Here is a 15,307-nt window from a genome sequence, read left to right as displayed (position 1 = left end):
TTTTCTGTCTTTCAAGCCACCCAATACTTTTCTGTATTGCTACATGGCCTTCATTGTTAAAATGCACAAGCTGTAGTATATTTTATCCAGTAGTTCTCCCTTAATTATTGAGTAGGCAGTTTCCGGATTATCCAACGATAAAATTATAGGGGACAGGTGCTTAGAGATTTAATGTTTCATTTTGTTCTTTCTTTCCAAAGCACTCTCTTGGCCTAACAGTGATAATTGATCATTAGAGTACTGTCCTTTGCTAAAGATACTATGACCTGGGAAGAAGCTGAGGCTCAGAGAGGTAAGTAAATTACTTCAGACCACCCAGCCCCTAAGTAGGGGAATGAGATCTGCAGTACTATGAATCCATAGCTCTTGACCTCTGTGCCACTCTGGCCTTGGCTAAAGCTCCACTTCTACCACTCATGTGTGGGACATACGCACCCAAGGACAGGTGTCATTATTCTATGTCCTTCTCTCTTGCTCCTGCCAACTCCTGCCCTTCCTACACAGTGCCTTCAAGGTGCCCCTGTGGACCAGATCTAACTTTTCATTGCTCCATAACAAGTAATACACACCTTCTCTCCTTAGGGTCTGACTTATCCCACCGTCTTCTACATAGCAAACCTGACTTTGAGATTTTTCTTCCTGTTAAATCACCTTTCATCTCAGTGCTCCTAGGCCAGAATTGGTAGATTTTTTTACATGCAAAATTAATTTTAGTTGTTTCACCTCTTCACAAGCATGAAGGCCACATGGTCACAAGGGCAGAATTTAAATAGACTAAAAAAATTAAGGCAAAGGTAAAGGCTGTCACAAGGCAATGTTTTTCTTAAAACAGTGCCTGCTTTTGTTGTTTGAGAATAAACTGTCAGATGAGAGCAATGCTAGTGTTCTCCTGACTCATGTATTGATTAATAAAACAGTTCACATTTGTGTACATTAGAGTATATCTTGTTCCTAAGGCAGGGACATTTTGATCCTAAACACTAAAATCAGGGTGAGGCCTGGTTTCACTCGAAGATGACTACATGTTTGGAGGGAGTGAAGAATCCTCAGATATATGCCCTTTAACCTGTGACAAAAGAAACCAGTGAAACCTTATAACAATGCAACTACGTGTGGTGGTGCATGCCTGTAATCCCAGCACTGGGAGGCTGAGGCAGGAAGACTGAGGTGAATTTGGGCTACCTAATGAGCTCAAGGCCAACCTGCACTACATAGAAAGACCCTGTCTCAAAAAAAATGCAAACAGGGAAAATATCATATTATCATTGTCAGTTACTGTATATTCTCAAGGAATAATTATCACCTGATATGGCTAATTGAGAAAGAAACACATGATAGGTCCATTTTTTTAAAAATGGAAGCAGTGGGACAGGCAAAATATAAGGTTTGGTCATGACAGGCTTGTTCTTGTCTGTCTTAGAGTTACAAGACAGGGCTAAGGCAGATTTCTGCACTTCTCAGGCAAATGATTTAATATCCCTGGTTTGGCAATCTGAAAATAGAGAGTATGGTATCTATTCTAATTTATTTCTGACAAGGAGCCTGATATCTGAACCCCAGAATTGGAAATATGTGTGAAAGTTCTTTGCATGCTAAAAAGTATTATAGAAATGTGAAGAATTGTTATTACTAGCTTAGAAGATGGACTAATTGTCCTTAAGAGGCAAGTCCCTAAATTAGGTTCACTAGGCCTAGAATTTAGGGGTACTGGAACACTTAAACACTTCAGGGCTGGGGATATAGCTCAGTGGCACAAGCGCCTGCCTGGCAAGGGCAAGGTCCTGAGTTCGATTCCCTGTACCCGCCCCCCAAAAAAAGTCAAAACGAAAGGCTTATTTTAGGGTCTGGGGATTTAGCTCAGCGGCAAAGCGCCTGCCTGGCAAGTGCAAGGTCATGAGTTAGATTCCTGATACTGGAAGAAAAACAAAACAAAACAAAAAAAACAAACAAAAAAGAACACTTAAACACTTCAAAGGTGCTTAGAAAGGAAGAAAGGACCTATATAGGAGTTGGAGGGTCCAGTTAATCCAAACTTAGATATTACCTGGCCAGTTTAATGAAGCAAAGCTCACTGTCCCAAAAAACAGCCATCTAGAACCAAAAGCAAAATAGCAGATCCCGAGTTGTTTTGTACACAGACAACATAAAAAAAGAATAAATTAATCCTATAGCAGAAGAGGCCTGCAATCCCACCAGCAGCAACCACTAGCATTATTTCTGTCCTTTTAGGAACCTGGGCTGGAAGGGCAGGAGGCATGTAAGAAGGGCAGGTCATGAGTTTCCATTTAGAATCTGATGAACTTTGTAAATCCACAATTATAAAACATGAAAGTTGAACTAAAGTCCTCTTCTCCCTTTGGTATTTTACAAATAGAAGAATCCAGCTCAGCCAGACCCAGTGGCACATGCCTGTAATCCCAGCATTTGGGAGGCTGAGGAAAGGAAAATCACAAGTCCAAGACCAGCCTGGGCTACATAGTGAGTTCAAGGCCCGCCTAACTATATAGGGAGGCTCTGTCTCAAGAAATCAAACCAAACACCAACTACCGCAGCTGAAAGTGGGTCACAGTTCAGAGATTTCAAATTTAGTTTCACTCTTCTGTTTACTTTCTCAGGCCCCTGGCCTCCCTCCTTTAGTACTTTTACTGAAATAGGGTAAGTAATATGTGCTAAAAGGAGTAATATCTTGTTCTTGTTTTTGTTCTTGCCTCTGTTATTAAAACAAAACAAATTGCCTTAACGTTAGACATCTGCATACTCTCATCTCCACCTCCAGTTCTAATTCTGAAGTAATGAACTGGGGCCCAAGAGGACCAGTCATCCTCTGGGGTGGGGTTTGTTAGATGTGACTCTGGGACCTTATGCATCAAGGTCACCTAGGAGTTTGATAAAATCCAGACTCCTTGGGTTTGTTTGTTTTGAGACAGGGTCTTGTGTCCCAAGCTAAAGTAGACTCCCTTTGAAACAGTCGTGCCTTCAAAATGTTGCTTTAGTAGACTGCTAGTAAGGCCTAGAAATCTGCATTTTAATAAGCTCTCAGGGGTTGTTATCAAATTTATGAGTATCAGTAGGTCATGTAAAGAGTATCAGTAGGTCATGTAAAGAGTATCAGTAGGTCATGTAAAGGAAGCTCGGTTAATGAGGACAGCAGGATTAAGTAACACAAACTCATCCTGCAGACTTCAAATTTGACCTGACATCCTCTCCAAATTTCCTCTGTTTTTTTTCCCCTTCTGCTTCCTGATTTCCATTTGTCAATATGCATTTACACTGCTGTATAGCAGTCTCCAGAGCTTACTCTGGAAGCTGCCATAAAAATGATCTTTTCCAATGCCCTCATTTTACAGATTCCAAAACCAGGGCCTAGAGAGAAGAGACCTGACTAAGATCACAGTTCTGGTTGGTATCTGAAGTAATTCTGACCCTTTTGACACCTAATACAAAGTCTTTTCAACTTACCATTTAGCTGATGCTAATTAACTGTTTTAAGATCCTGGTAAAGAGGTAGTGTTTTGAAATTACTTTCAGAATGCTTCCTCCCTGCCCCCTGCAATAGCACAGTCCTTAGAGGGAAACAAGGTATAACAGGACATTATATCTTAGACCTTTGGTTTCTTAGGTTCCAAAACTGTTTATGCTGATCACCTAGCAACCAACTGTTCAGAGTTCCAGGGGGACTCAATTGGGGTATTCTATTTGTTAAAGTTCCTTCTTTGTAAACTGAACTTTGAGAAATTGCATCATACATGTTCACTGATACAGTGATACCTCATTTATTGAACTCAATTCATTTCAAATTTGTGTTTGAACACTGAAAAGTCCCAGAAGTAAATATATTTTTCCCATAAGAAATAATGGAAAACCAAATAATTGATTCTGAGGCGCAGAAAAAAAACAATTGAATTCATTTTTCCAGGACTTTTAACAAATATTGCAATTTCTTTCTTTATTGTAGCTCTCACAATTTTCCTTTTAGCTTTACTGCTGGTATCACTTTCATGGAAGCCATTGTTATGATATTTTATGCACATAAAGTACAAAGAAGGCAGTACAATTATAAATGTTTTAATACACTAATACAAGCACTATATACTGTCTGGGCAAGAGCAGAGCTTAGACTGTAGCATCACCCCTTTGTGAGTGCAACCAGATATAACACATGACTTGTGACTCACTCTCGGCCCCGTACAGGTTTCTCCAAGTTGAATTATGAACACCAAACAGATTTTTTTGAAACTTTGCCATTGAAGTAGTGAAAATTTGAGTTTAGAGCTGTTCAACAGCCAAGGTATCACTGTAGTTTATTCTGAACCAAATGTGAGTGATAATAAGCCAGAAACATGGAGTCAAGTCATTTTGAAGGACATAGTCCACTGCAGAAGTTACATGAGTCTTTATAGTCACAGAGTGAAAGAATATTATAAGTCAAGAAAAATACTTACCAATTACATTGGTGGGAACATCAGGCAGGTGGGCTACAGAAATGTAGGAAAATCTCTTCTGGAGAATTCAGATGTTACCTTATAGCATCCTGCTTTAGGGTTCATGGAGGCTAGACATGCATCAGGCTTAGGGATCTATTCTAAGAGTTTTATCTACCATCAGAAGGATGTTAGATCAGATACAGAGGTTGATGGTAAATGGCTATTAAAAGAGGCTAAAGACAGAGAAAAAGCTACAAAGAATGGCTTTTACCCCAGATAGCTCACTTGAGATGTTAGTAAGAATTGCCTCCTCAGTATTCTATAGCCATGATGAGGAGGAGGCCAAGGAGAGAAAACAAAGAGACTGAGAAAAAGCAGCTGCTTTTGCTGCACCACTAGGAGAAACAGATCCCAGGTCTGATTCCCGGGGCTCCAAGAAGAACTCGACAACTGCATTCATCTGCTACCACTGTTAAAAGCCAGGCTACCTCAAGAGGAACTGCCCTAAGAGGCCCCATGGGCCATGCCCTGGATGCAAAGGAGACCACTGGAGATCGGTCTGCCCTCTGAGGTGGAGGCCCCAGAGCTCAGACCCATGCTACCAGTTAGTCCAACAGGAATGAGAGGGCTTGGGGCATGGTCTGCCTTCTCCCTCTGGCCAGACCATCATCTCCATCGAGGAGTCCTGGGTAATCATGACTATGGAGGAACAAAAAAACAGCCTGTTGCTAGTCACAGGTGCAAGTCTCTCAGTCCTTCTTTTCAATCCTGGCCTTCCTTCCAGCCATCATACCTCAGTGAAAGGAGTCACTGGTGAGGAGGTAATATGCTATTTTTGACAATGCTTAGGCTGTAACTACTTATTAGATCCTTCTTGCATATCTCTGTCTTCCTGAGAAACCACTTTGAAGATACCACCACGTATTACAGCAGCCATTGCTATTTTCCTACTAATCTATCCATAACTGTGTTAAGTTTGTAATGTTCCTATCCTGTTTCATAATGTATGTTTATTATTATGTGTTTCCTACAACAACCATTGAGAATAGTTAATGATTTTTCAATAGGTCACTCATGTATAGCTCTATTTATTTTCTTTAGAAGCCACTTTGAAGATACCAAAGTATAGCACAACAACTCTTGATAATCTCCTACCTCTTTTGTCTCTAACTCACTATTATTTGTCTATTTGTTTCCCTGAGAAACTATTTTGTAGATAATAATATGTAAAACGATAACCATTGATAATTTCCTACCATTTTGTCTGTAATTTGCTAAGTCCCCCCTATTATTATGTTATCCTTCTTTTATTCTTTAAAATAAAATAAAATTTAAAAAAAGAGGCTAAAGAGCTGGGCATTGATAAGGGATATACCTATCATTCTGTAGGGTGTGTAGGTAGGAAAAAAAGAGGCAAGGGTCTTCTTAGACTTTATTAAAGAAGTTAGTAGAAAATCTTATGAAAAGTGGCTTTTGAGACTTGCTGTCCAGACAGTGGAGTATAGCAACAAGAGGAAGAGAAGAAAGAGGGAGATGGGTCCCCTGGACCCAGGAAAGTGAGAATTGAAGTCCTCTGGGAGAGCAAAGAGAGAAACTTCAATGAAGGAGGTAGCTGGCAGAGCCTTCTCCTTGAGTTGAGACTCACTATGGGGGTTTGGTTCAAACCTGCTGACACACAGTGACTGCTGGTGACCCCAAAGGCCTCCACAGAGAGATGCAGCAGTGGAAGTGAGTAGTGGGTGTGAGGACTGCACTGGCTGGTGGTGAGTACTGCAGGATTGGATATCCTGCAGGAGAGAGGGACTGGCTAGGAGACATCTTGGAGGGGGGCCAACTAAGCTCAGAACCTGGAACAACTGCTGGCTTTATCTAGCAGCTCTCAGCTGAGTCCAAGCCTTCAGAAGGTGCACTGACTGCTGCAGGCTGAACAGGTCTGGTTCCAGCCTCACAGCAAGAAACCAACCTAAACTTCAGGAGAAATAAAGGTGCAGGCTCACTGAGATTGTCCACTACTGCATAATAAAGCTACTGCTGGTTTGCTGGGATAAATCAACATGGATCTGGACTCTGTCTCCACATGTTGTCTACCAGTGACAGCAGAGACAAACCTTGAAATGGACAGTTATTTTTCTCTTTTCTTGTTTTTTGGTTTTTTTTTTCTCTTCATTGTTTGATTTTGTTTTTATATGCATGTGAAAGTGGATTTTAGTATTTTTGTGGTTGTTGTTCTGTCCTGTTCTTCCCTTTTTCTTTTAACCCTGTCTTCTGCACCACTTTCCCAAAGTTTACATGATGCTCCTTTGACCTCCACCCTTGCTTCTAATATCTTCCTCTTCTCCTATTTCTCTGTTTTTCTCCTAACCCCTTTTAAATTTTCTCCCCTGAGGATAAAATTAGCATATTGAGAGCTTATTTACTACATACAATTTTCTGGTTTGTTTTGGATTTTGTTTATATAACTACAAATCTAGTTCATATGGTTCAAGGTGGCAAATTAATGGTTACCTCAGTTTGTCATTTTCTAGGCTATGTTTGAGGCTACTGTTATTGCTAATGGTACTACTTTAGCCAAAGTGACATAACTGTTCTAAACAGCTGTTCTTTCTCATATTCCAAGACTGAGATTGCCTAAGGGTCATAGAAAATACTGTGGCACAGTGCCAAAACACCAGAGGCTGGACCAAGCAGACAGCAACTTCTCATCCCCAACAAAATGAAGAGATTAGAACTTGCAACAGATTCAAAACCAGAAAACCAGCTACCCCTGGAAGACACCTCTGAGATGTAGTCATTTCCTAAGGGTTCTAAATACTAGCAATAAAGCAACCCACTATAGGCAATTTACAAGCATCACTCTACAAATTAAACTAAAAGAAAGGAAATGAGAAGACAAACAAGATGCAACCCCAGATACCTGGTGCACCAAAGGCAAACCCAAGGGGCAATGAGGTGGAACAATCCCAAAGCCATCTACCTGGTCTCTCTGAAGTGGTAGCAACAAGGCAAATGAATGAGGCTTTAGAAAAAATCATCAGGAAAAATTTTGCAGATAACTACAGAAATGGTGACCACAATAAAAAACATGCTTAGTGAGTGTAGAGCAAATAAAGGTTTAAAAAAGAGGAGCATAGGAAAATGATGGAAACCATGAATACCAAACATAGGAAAGAAATGGAATCCATAAAACAGAATCAAGCAGATATCCAGGGTACTAAAAATTCCAATGAAAGTATCAACAGCAGAATACCAATGTAAGGACAGAATCTCAGACACAGAAGACAGGTTTGCAGTTAATATTCATGAAAAGAAAGATTTCTTAAAAATAGCAAGGGATCACAAGAAATCAATGCAGCAGCTGCTAGATGAATAACATGATTGAAGAAGACTAACATAAGATTGATTAGAGTCAGCAAAAAAGCAGGAAATAGCACAAATGATATAAAAAACCTGTTCACAGATGTCACGGCAGAAAATTTCCCCAGCAGGGAAAAAAAATTTGTCATACAGATCAGTGAGGCATACAGAATTCCAATTAGCCATGATAAAAAAATCTACAACAAGGCATATAATAGTCAAGATTCCAGAAATTCAATACAAGAATAGAATATTAAAAGCTGTTATGGAAAAGAAAAAAATCACCTATAAAGGAAAGTATATCAGAATCATAGTTTTCTCATCCTGGCTTGGTGGTGCACCCCTGTAATCCCAGCAGTCAGGAGGCTGAGGCAGGAGGATTGTTATGAGTTTGAGGCCAGCCTGGGCTACAAAGTGAGTTCAAGGCCAATCTGAACTGCCTAGTGAGACCCCGTCTCAAAAAGACAAAAAAGAAAGAAAGAAAGAAAGAAAGAATCATAGTTTATGATTCTATAAAGAATCATAGTTTTCTTAACAGAAACCCCCAGGTCAAGGAGAGCTTGGGTGAAATATTTCAAGCTATAAAAGAAAACAACCTGCAACCCAGAATGATGTGACCCACAAAATTATCTTTTAAAACTGATAGATATTTCCATGAAAAAGAACACCCCAGGAAATTCATGAATGCCAAACAACACTCCAAAATGTTCTGAAGGACATTCTAAAGATAACAAGACTACAACTCCATGAACTCCAACAGAAAGAATCCAGCAGGCAAGACAAACAAATAAATGGGTGGAGAGGGAGACAAAAATAGGAAAATAACATGATAAGGATAAGTCAATATATATCAGTTATAACTGTCTATGTTAATGGTCTCAATTTACCAATCAAAAGAAATAGACTGGTAGAATGGATCAAGAAGCAAGATCCAACTATATACTGCATATAAGAAACACATTTAATTCAAAAAGAAATTTATAGACTGAAATTCAAAAGATAGAAAGCAATACTCCATACCATAGGAACCCAGAAAAAAGCAGGAGTAGCTATTCTATTTGCAGACAAAGTGGATTTCAAGCCAAGACTGATTAAGAGAGACAAAGAAGGTCATTACATCCTTGTAAGGGGAACAATCCAAGAGGATGAGCTATCATAAATACATATGCAACAAACACCAGTGCACCCAACTATATAAAACAAATACTAATGGACCTGAAAAATCAAATAAGCACTAATACAATTGTACTGGGCCATCTCAATGCCCCACTCTCACAAATAGATAGATCAACTAGACAAAAAAATCAACAATGAAATATTAGAACTGAACCAAACTTTTGAACAAAGGGACTTAGTAGATGTCTAGAGAGTGTTCCACTCCACAACATCAGAATACACATTCTTCTCAACTGCACATGGGACATTCTACAAAATAGGCTACATACCAGCTCATAGAACATGTTTAAGTAAATGCAAAGGAACTGAAATTATCCCATGCATATTATCAGACCATAGTGCAATAAAATTGGAAATTAATGGCTAAAGAAACCACAATAACTTCATAAATACATGGAAATTAAATAACACCCTCCTAAACAACCAATAGGTCGCAGATGAAATTGAAGAAGAAATTAGTTTCTATAATTTAACAATAATGACAATACAACATACTAGAACTTATGAGAAACAACGAAAGCAGTCCTATGAGGGAAATTTATAGGGGTGAATACCCATATTAGGAAAACAAAGTGAGGTCAAATACATAACTTAATGTTGAACCTCAAGCATCTATAAAAAGAAGAGCAGGCCAAGCCCAAAGCTCATATGAGAGAGGAAATTATAAATATCAGAGCAGAAGTTAATGCAATGGAAACTAAGTAAACAACACAAAGAATCAGTGAATTGAAGAGTTTGTTCTTTGAAAGATCAAATAAAATCAATCAACTCTTAAGCAATCTTATCAAAAAAGGAAAGAAAAGACTCAAATCCACACAATTAAGAATGAAGAGGGTGAGATCACAATGGGTCCTGCAGAAATCCAGAAAATCATCTATACCTACTTCAACAACTTATTTTCTAACAGGATGTAAAATACAGAAGAAATAGACAGATTCCTAGATACATATGAATTACCAAAGCTGAATAAAGAAGATATAAAAATCCTAAATAAACCAGTATCAATCAATGAAAGATATGGTTAAAAACCTCCCAACAAAGAAAAGCCCAGGCCCTGACAGATTCACTGCTGAATTCTACAAGAAATTTACAGAAGACTTAATACTGCTACTTCTCAAACTCTTTAATGAAATTGAAAAGGAAGCAATACTCCCAATTCCCAGGAATTCATTCCTGGAAGCAAGCATTACCCTGATATCAAAACCAGAGAAGGACCCAACTAAGAAAGAGAACTATAGGCCAATCTCCCTAATGAACATAGATGCAAAAATTCTCAATAAGATACTGGCAAACAAAATGCAGCAAATCATCAACAAGATTATATACTATGCTGGCAAGCGCAAGGTCATGAGTTCGGTTCCCGGTACCGGAGAAAAACCAAAAAAAAAAAAAAAAAAAAAAAGATTATATAGTATGACCAAGAAGGATTCATCCCAGGGATGCAGAGATGGTATAACATATGTAAATCAATAAATGGAATATATTATATTAACAGAGCCAAGGACAAAATCCATATGATCATCTCAGTAGATGCAGAAAATGCATTTGACAAGGTCCAACACCCATTCATGATAAAAACTCTACATAAAATTGGAATAGATGGTCTTTACCTCAATCTGATAAAAGCCATCTATGAAAACCAATAGGCAACATCATACTAAATGGACAAAAACTGAAAGCTTTCTCCATAAAACAATCTCAACTACTTTGGAGGCTAAGGCAAGAGGATTATGAGTTTGAGGCCAGCCTAGGCAACATAGTGAGACACTCAGAATAAATAGGGGGAGTTAACAAGGTATCTTTGCATCTCAATCTGCAAAATTCCGTCTCTCCATAAGCACAATGTTCTAATCAGCCAACATCAAGCAGCCTGCAGACTTTTGAATATAGATGTGGCTTCTTCAGAGAACTTCAGTTCTTAAGCCAGTAACATGATTTTTACAAGAGGACTCTCCAAATTTTACATTTCAAATAATACAATTCCAGGCCTACAGAAAGACTGGTCTTTATGAGTCTGCTTGTGAAATGAACTATTTTATTCTGACAACATGGAAAATTTGGGCTTATGGCTGCCCAGCTGACCCAGGTCATGCTATTCCAGTGATCACCATCTTTTATTTCCAGGAAGGCTGGCATTCCTGACCAAGCTGTGCTCAGACCATAAGAAGGTGAGAGGGTACACTTCCAGGATGGAAAAAAAAAGACTTGAAAGATTAAAAGGTTATGCATTAAAACACTGTCGAAGGGGCAAACTCAAAAACTTTACCACAGAATTACTGTGTGATCCAACAGTTCCATTTCTGGGTATACACCCCACAGAAGTAAAGGCAGGGACTTGAACCACTGTTTGTAGATGATGCTCATGGCAGCATATTCACAATAGCCCAAAGGTGGATAATATCCATTGATGGATAAATGGATAAGCAAATGACAGAATGTTATTCAGCCTTTAAAAAGAATAGATACATGCTTCAGGTATATAGATGAAGCTTGATGCCGTAGAGTCAGGGTAAATTTCCTCTCTATCCTCTGAAGGGTCCTTGAAATTAACTGACAATGTACAGATTAACAGGAGAAGAACATATAAAAATTTATTAACATACATTGGGGCATCACAGAAAAGGGATTACCCAGTAGCCTAGTAAGATTCAGAAGCTCTCATGTCTTCGTAAGTGACTGGAGTGTGGGAGGATACAGGCAATTCTGAAAGATAGTAATAGATTTACTATGTATTATTTTTTGCTGGTGGTAGAAATTTGAGGGCCTTCACACTGAGCTACACCCCCAACACCCCTCCCCCCTTAATTATTTTAAATTTTGAGATAGGTCTTATGAAATTGCCTGGGTTGGCCTTGAACCCATGATTGTCTTGCCTCAGCCTCATGAGATCACAGGCATGTGCCACCTTGCTCAGCTAGTATATGCTTTTTAGAATAAATGAATGAGGGCTGGGGGGTATAGCTCAGTGGCATAAGCACTGGCCTGGCAAGCCTGAGGTCATGAGTTTGATTCCTGGTATCAGAAAAAAATAGAATAAATGAATGAACCCAAGGAGCAAACAATGGTCTGATATTAAATGTCTTTCTACTCTGAGGGAGGTATTGATAAGTTATGGGAAAGTCAGAGGTAAAACTTCACCAAGAATACAATATGTTTCATGCAGATAAAGTCTTCCAGGTAGTCTATTGGTGCTGCCCTTTTATCCTCAGAAGAATGGATAAAAGCTCAGATACTGTGAAAGCTTTTAGTCTCTTCTCTGGTGTTTAATCTTTCCTGGTTGTTTGATGAAATTCCTAGGGATGAGATTTAAATCAATTGCATTTCTTTTGAAAGAAACTTCCTCAGTCCCTGCACTAGGCCGAAGGGAAACAGGAGGGTTACGGAGACCTTGATTCTTAAGCAGCTTCTAAGATTTTCCAATTTCCTTTCAAAGTGCTTAGGTACAGGGTTGTGGCCCATGCCCGTAAGCCCAGTTTCTCTGGAGGTAGAGGCAGGAGGTTCCCAAATTTGAGCCTAGCCCAGAAAACTTGGTGAGATCCTGTCTCAAAATAAAAAGCAAAAAAATGGGGTGAGGATGCAGCTCAGTGTGAAGACCCTGGGTTCAATCCCTAGTACTAACCCCCACCCCAAAAATAAGAAAAAGAAAAAAATGTGCCCAACATATTAAAGCATCACATTCTGGAGTATATTTCCTGAGCTCTAACAAAGACATCTGAGCCTCACCACTGGGCACAGAGTTTCAGTCTGGGATAATGAAAAAATTCTGGAGATGGATGGATGGTGGTGATGGTTGCACAGCAATGTGAATGTGCTTAATGCTCTTAATCTGTATAGTTAAAATGGGACATTTTGTTTGCATTATTGATGTGAAATGATTCTGCTTTTTTGGTTTTTATTTATTTTTCTGGCTTTGTGAGGTTAGGTCTTACTATATAGCTCAGGCTCTCCTTAAATTCATAATCCTCCTGCCTTAGCCTCCTGAGTGCCTGGGATTACAAGCCGGTGCTGCCTGCCACGTGTGGCTCATAATTCTGCTTTGAAGAAAATAGTTTATTCTGAACCAGATATGAGTGACCATGCCCAGGAACATGGATTCAAGTTACCGTGAATGACATGTTCTATGTAGTTATGTGAAATTTTCCACAACAGAACAATGGAACAAAAGTGAGTCATAAATCAATACATTTACCCATTACATTGGTGGGGGCATCAAGTGGGCATGCTACAACCAAGTGGGGGAATCTCTTTTATAGATTTCAGATGTCATCTCACAGAACTCAGCTTTAGGGCTGGTGGAGGACAGGGATCTGCTAAACTTAGTGAAGTTTATCTACTACTCATGAGAATGTTAGTTTAGATACAAAAGTTAAGGTAAATAACCAGTAAAAGGTCTGCATAGCCAAAGACAATTTTGGCTCTTGATTAGGAGCCAAAGACAATTTTGGCTCTTGATTTTGTCATCATTGGCCAAGGTCAAACAGTCTACAGAATCTTTACTACATATGCAGTTTCTTCAGAGAATTTCACAACTAAAAAAAGCCAAACTCTGTGTAATTATTAAAGGCATTTAGGTTTTCTGATACAAATTCTGGACAAAGAAAATTAAAACTATCCATACTGCCTCAAGGGGCTACAAAACAACAGTGTGGGATAGTTTTCCACTAGCCTTTTCTTAACCTTAAAAAATTACATATACTATTCCCTAATCTACTTTTCTTTACTTTCTCCTTCATGAAAATTTCATTACATACACTTTTGCCATGTCATTTTAAATGGCTGTTTTTCATTATATGACTGCATCACAAATTGTTCATATCAAATTTGTATTTCTAGTTTCTTTCTAAATTTTTCTCTATAAAAATATGATAAACTTCCTTGTAGCCGAATATTTATACACCTTCACGAACATTTACTTAGAAGAGATTCCTAGATACAGAGTTAAGAGTCAAAGAGAATGAATTTTTTCATACAGATTTCTCTGAAAAGACTTACTAGCTTGTGCATCTACCAACAGGAGAACAGTTTCCATTTTCTCTTCTCAAGGTAGGTAATCATCACGTGATAGACAATTAAAGGATAATGGTCCAGGTCATAGGCTGGGAATGAACTCCAGCACATCCATTTCCTAGTTGAGTGATCTTTAGTAAATCAGTTAACTTCTCCGAGGCTTAATTTTCTCATAAAGTTCTTGTAAGAATTAAGAATTAGCTATTCTTACCCTTGGACTCTCTGCAGTACCCCACAGAATCAGTACAGAAGTATTTAGAGCTATACGGTTTGTATGATGAAGGACCATTAGGATAGGAGCACATTTGAAATTAAGTACTAAGGTGTATTTGGGAAAGTTCTCGAGATTGGTCTCACTGGGAGCAGAGGTGAACACAGTTAACACATATCCAGGTTTTTCTAACAAGAAGGATATGAAATTGTGCACATAAAATCAGATACAAGGCTTTGGAAGGGTCTACAGCTTAAGTCTGGTGAAAACTAGTTAGAACTGATAGCTTATGAAAAACTGGAAAAAGGAGAGAAATCCAGGAGCTAGCCTTCGCTTAAAGGAGCAAGGGGAGAGCCCAGGATGATAACTACGCATTTGGCTATTTTTACACTTGCGTGGAATGCAGCTCAGAGGTCACAGAGTTAGTAGCAAGACAAGACGCTTGGAAGTGGGACAGATGTAGAAGATAAGCAAGGAAACACCAAGGAAAACAGCACGACGCACATTTTGAAGCAAAGACACAAGCTTAGAGACGAGTGTGAATTACTCAACCAAGCTAAGACTCCATTCCAGTCCTGCAGCCCTCCTAGCCATTAGGACTTCAGCAAACAGAGGCCCTGCCAGGCGCCAGGGTAAGAGCCAGCTCGGGCCCAGCCCAGCCTTCGCAGGCCAATGACCTCCGGAGAAGCGGAGCTAAGAAGCAAGCCCTGCTCCTCAGGACAAAAGTGATTTCCACGACCCGGGCTCCAAGATCCTCCAAACTGTGCTCGCTTTCGCTGATTGGCTGCGGCCTCGGCCGGGTGGGCGTGTAGCCTGCAAGCCAGCAGCCTGCCCACAGAGGCTCTCCACAATAACTTCGTTCCTCACACTGCCATTCAGTCCGAGGTCCGCAGCCCGGACGCAAAATGGTGGCCAGGTGGCTCGCGGGCCTGCGCGCGCGCGGCTTGTGTCAGTGGAGCCTGAGGAGCTGCGGCCCGTTCTCAGGGCCTCCGCCGCTCGGGCTGGGTGGCCAGAGGCCTCGGGTCTCTGCCCGGACAACCGCCACGCTGAGCGTGCAGCCCGCGGGCCGCAGCCTGTGCGACGAGCCGCTGCGCATCGCCGCGCGCGGCCTGGCCCCCGAGCAGCCCGTCACGCT

At 39.9% G+C, this 15,307-nt stretch overlaps 2 protein-coding genes across 7 annotated transcripts in view; one reads left to right on the top strand and one right to left on the bottom strand.

The window, feature by feature from the left end:
* Heatr4 (HEAT repeat containing 4) overlaps positions 1 to 14,762 on the bottom strand; it is a 59,201-nt gene extending 44,439 nt beyond the window's left edge. For 2 of the 6 annotated variants that reach the window (XM_013507124.1, XM_005409423.2), the window contains exon 1: positions 2,045 to 2,069. The gene's annotated coding sequence lies outside the window, so the exon portion shown is untranslated. Of the gene's footprint in view, positions 1 to 2,044; positions 2,070 to 3,459; positions 3,613 to 4,442; positions 4,709 to 14,724 lie in introns of those variants that run through there. The other 4 variants (XM_005409421.2, XM_005409422.2, XM_005409420.2 and 1 more) reach the window with 4 other exon arrangements.
* A 229-nt stretch (positions 14,763 to 14,991) lies between these two features.
* LOC102015439 (acyl-coenzyme A thioesterase 1-like) overlaps positions 14,992 to 15,307 on the top strand; it is a gene marked incomplete in the record, with an annotated part of 118,908 nt that continues 118,592 nt past the window's right edge. The window contains 1 exon segment of the mRNA XM_005409472.2: positions 14,992 to 15,307. Coding sequence (XP_005409529.2) covers positions 15,078 to 15,307 — 230 coding nt within the window.

This window comes from Chinchilla lanigera, unplaced genomic scaffold (genome assembly GCF_000276665.1).
Source record: "Chinchilla lanigera isolate Chin_1 unplaced genomic scaffold, ChiLan1.0 scaffold00122, whole genome shotgun sequence".
Classification (NCBI taxonomy): domain Eukaryota; kingdom Metazoa; phylum Chordata; class Mammalia; order Rodentia; family Chinchillidae; genus Chinchilla; species Chinchilla lanigera.
Note: the sequence above shows the minus strand (reverse complement) of the source record. Positions and strands in the feature narration are given on the sequence as shown.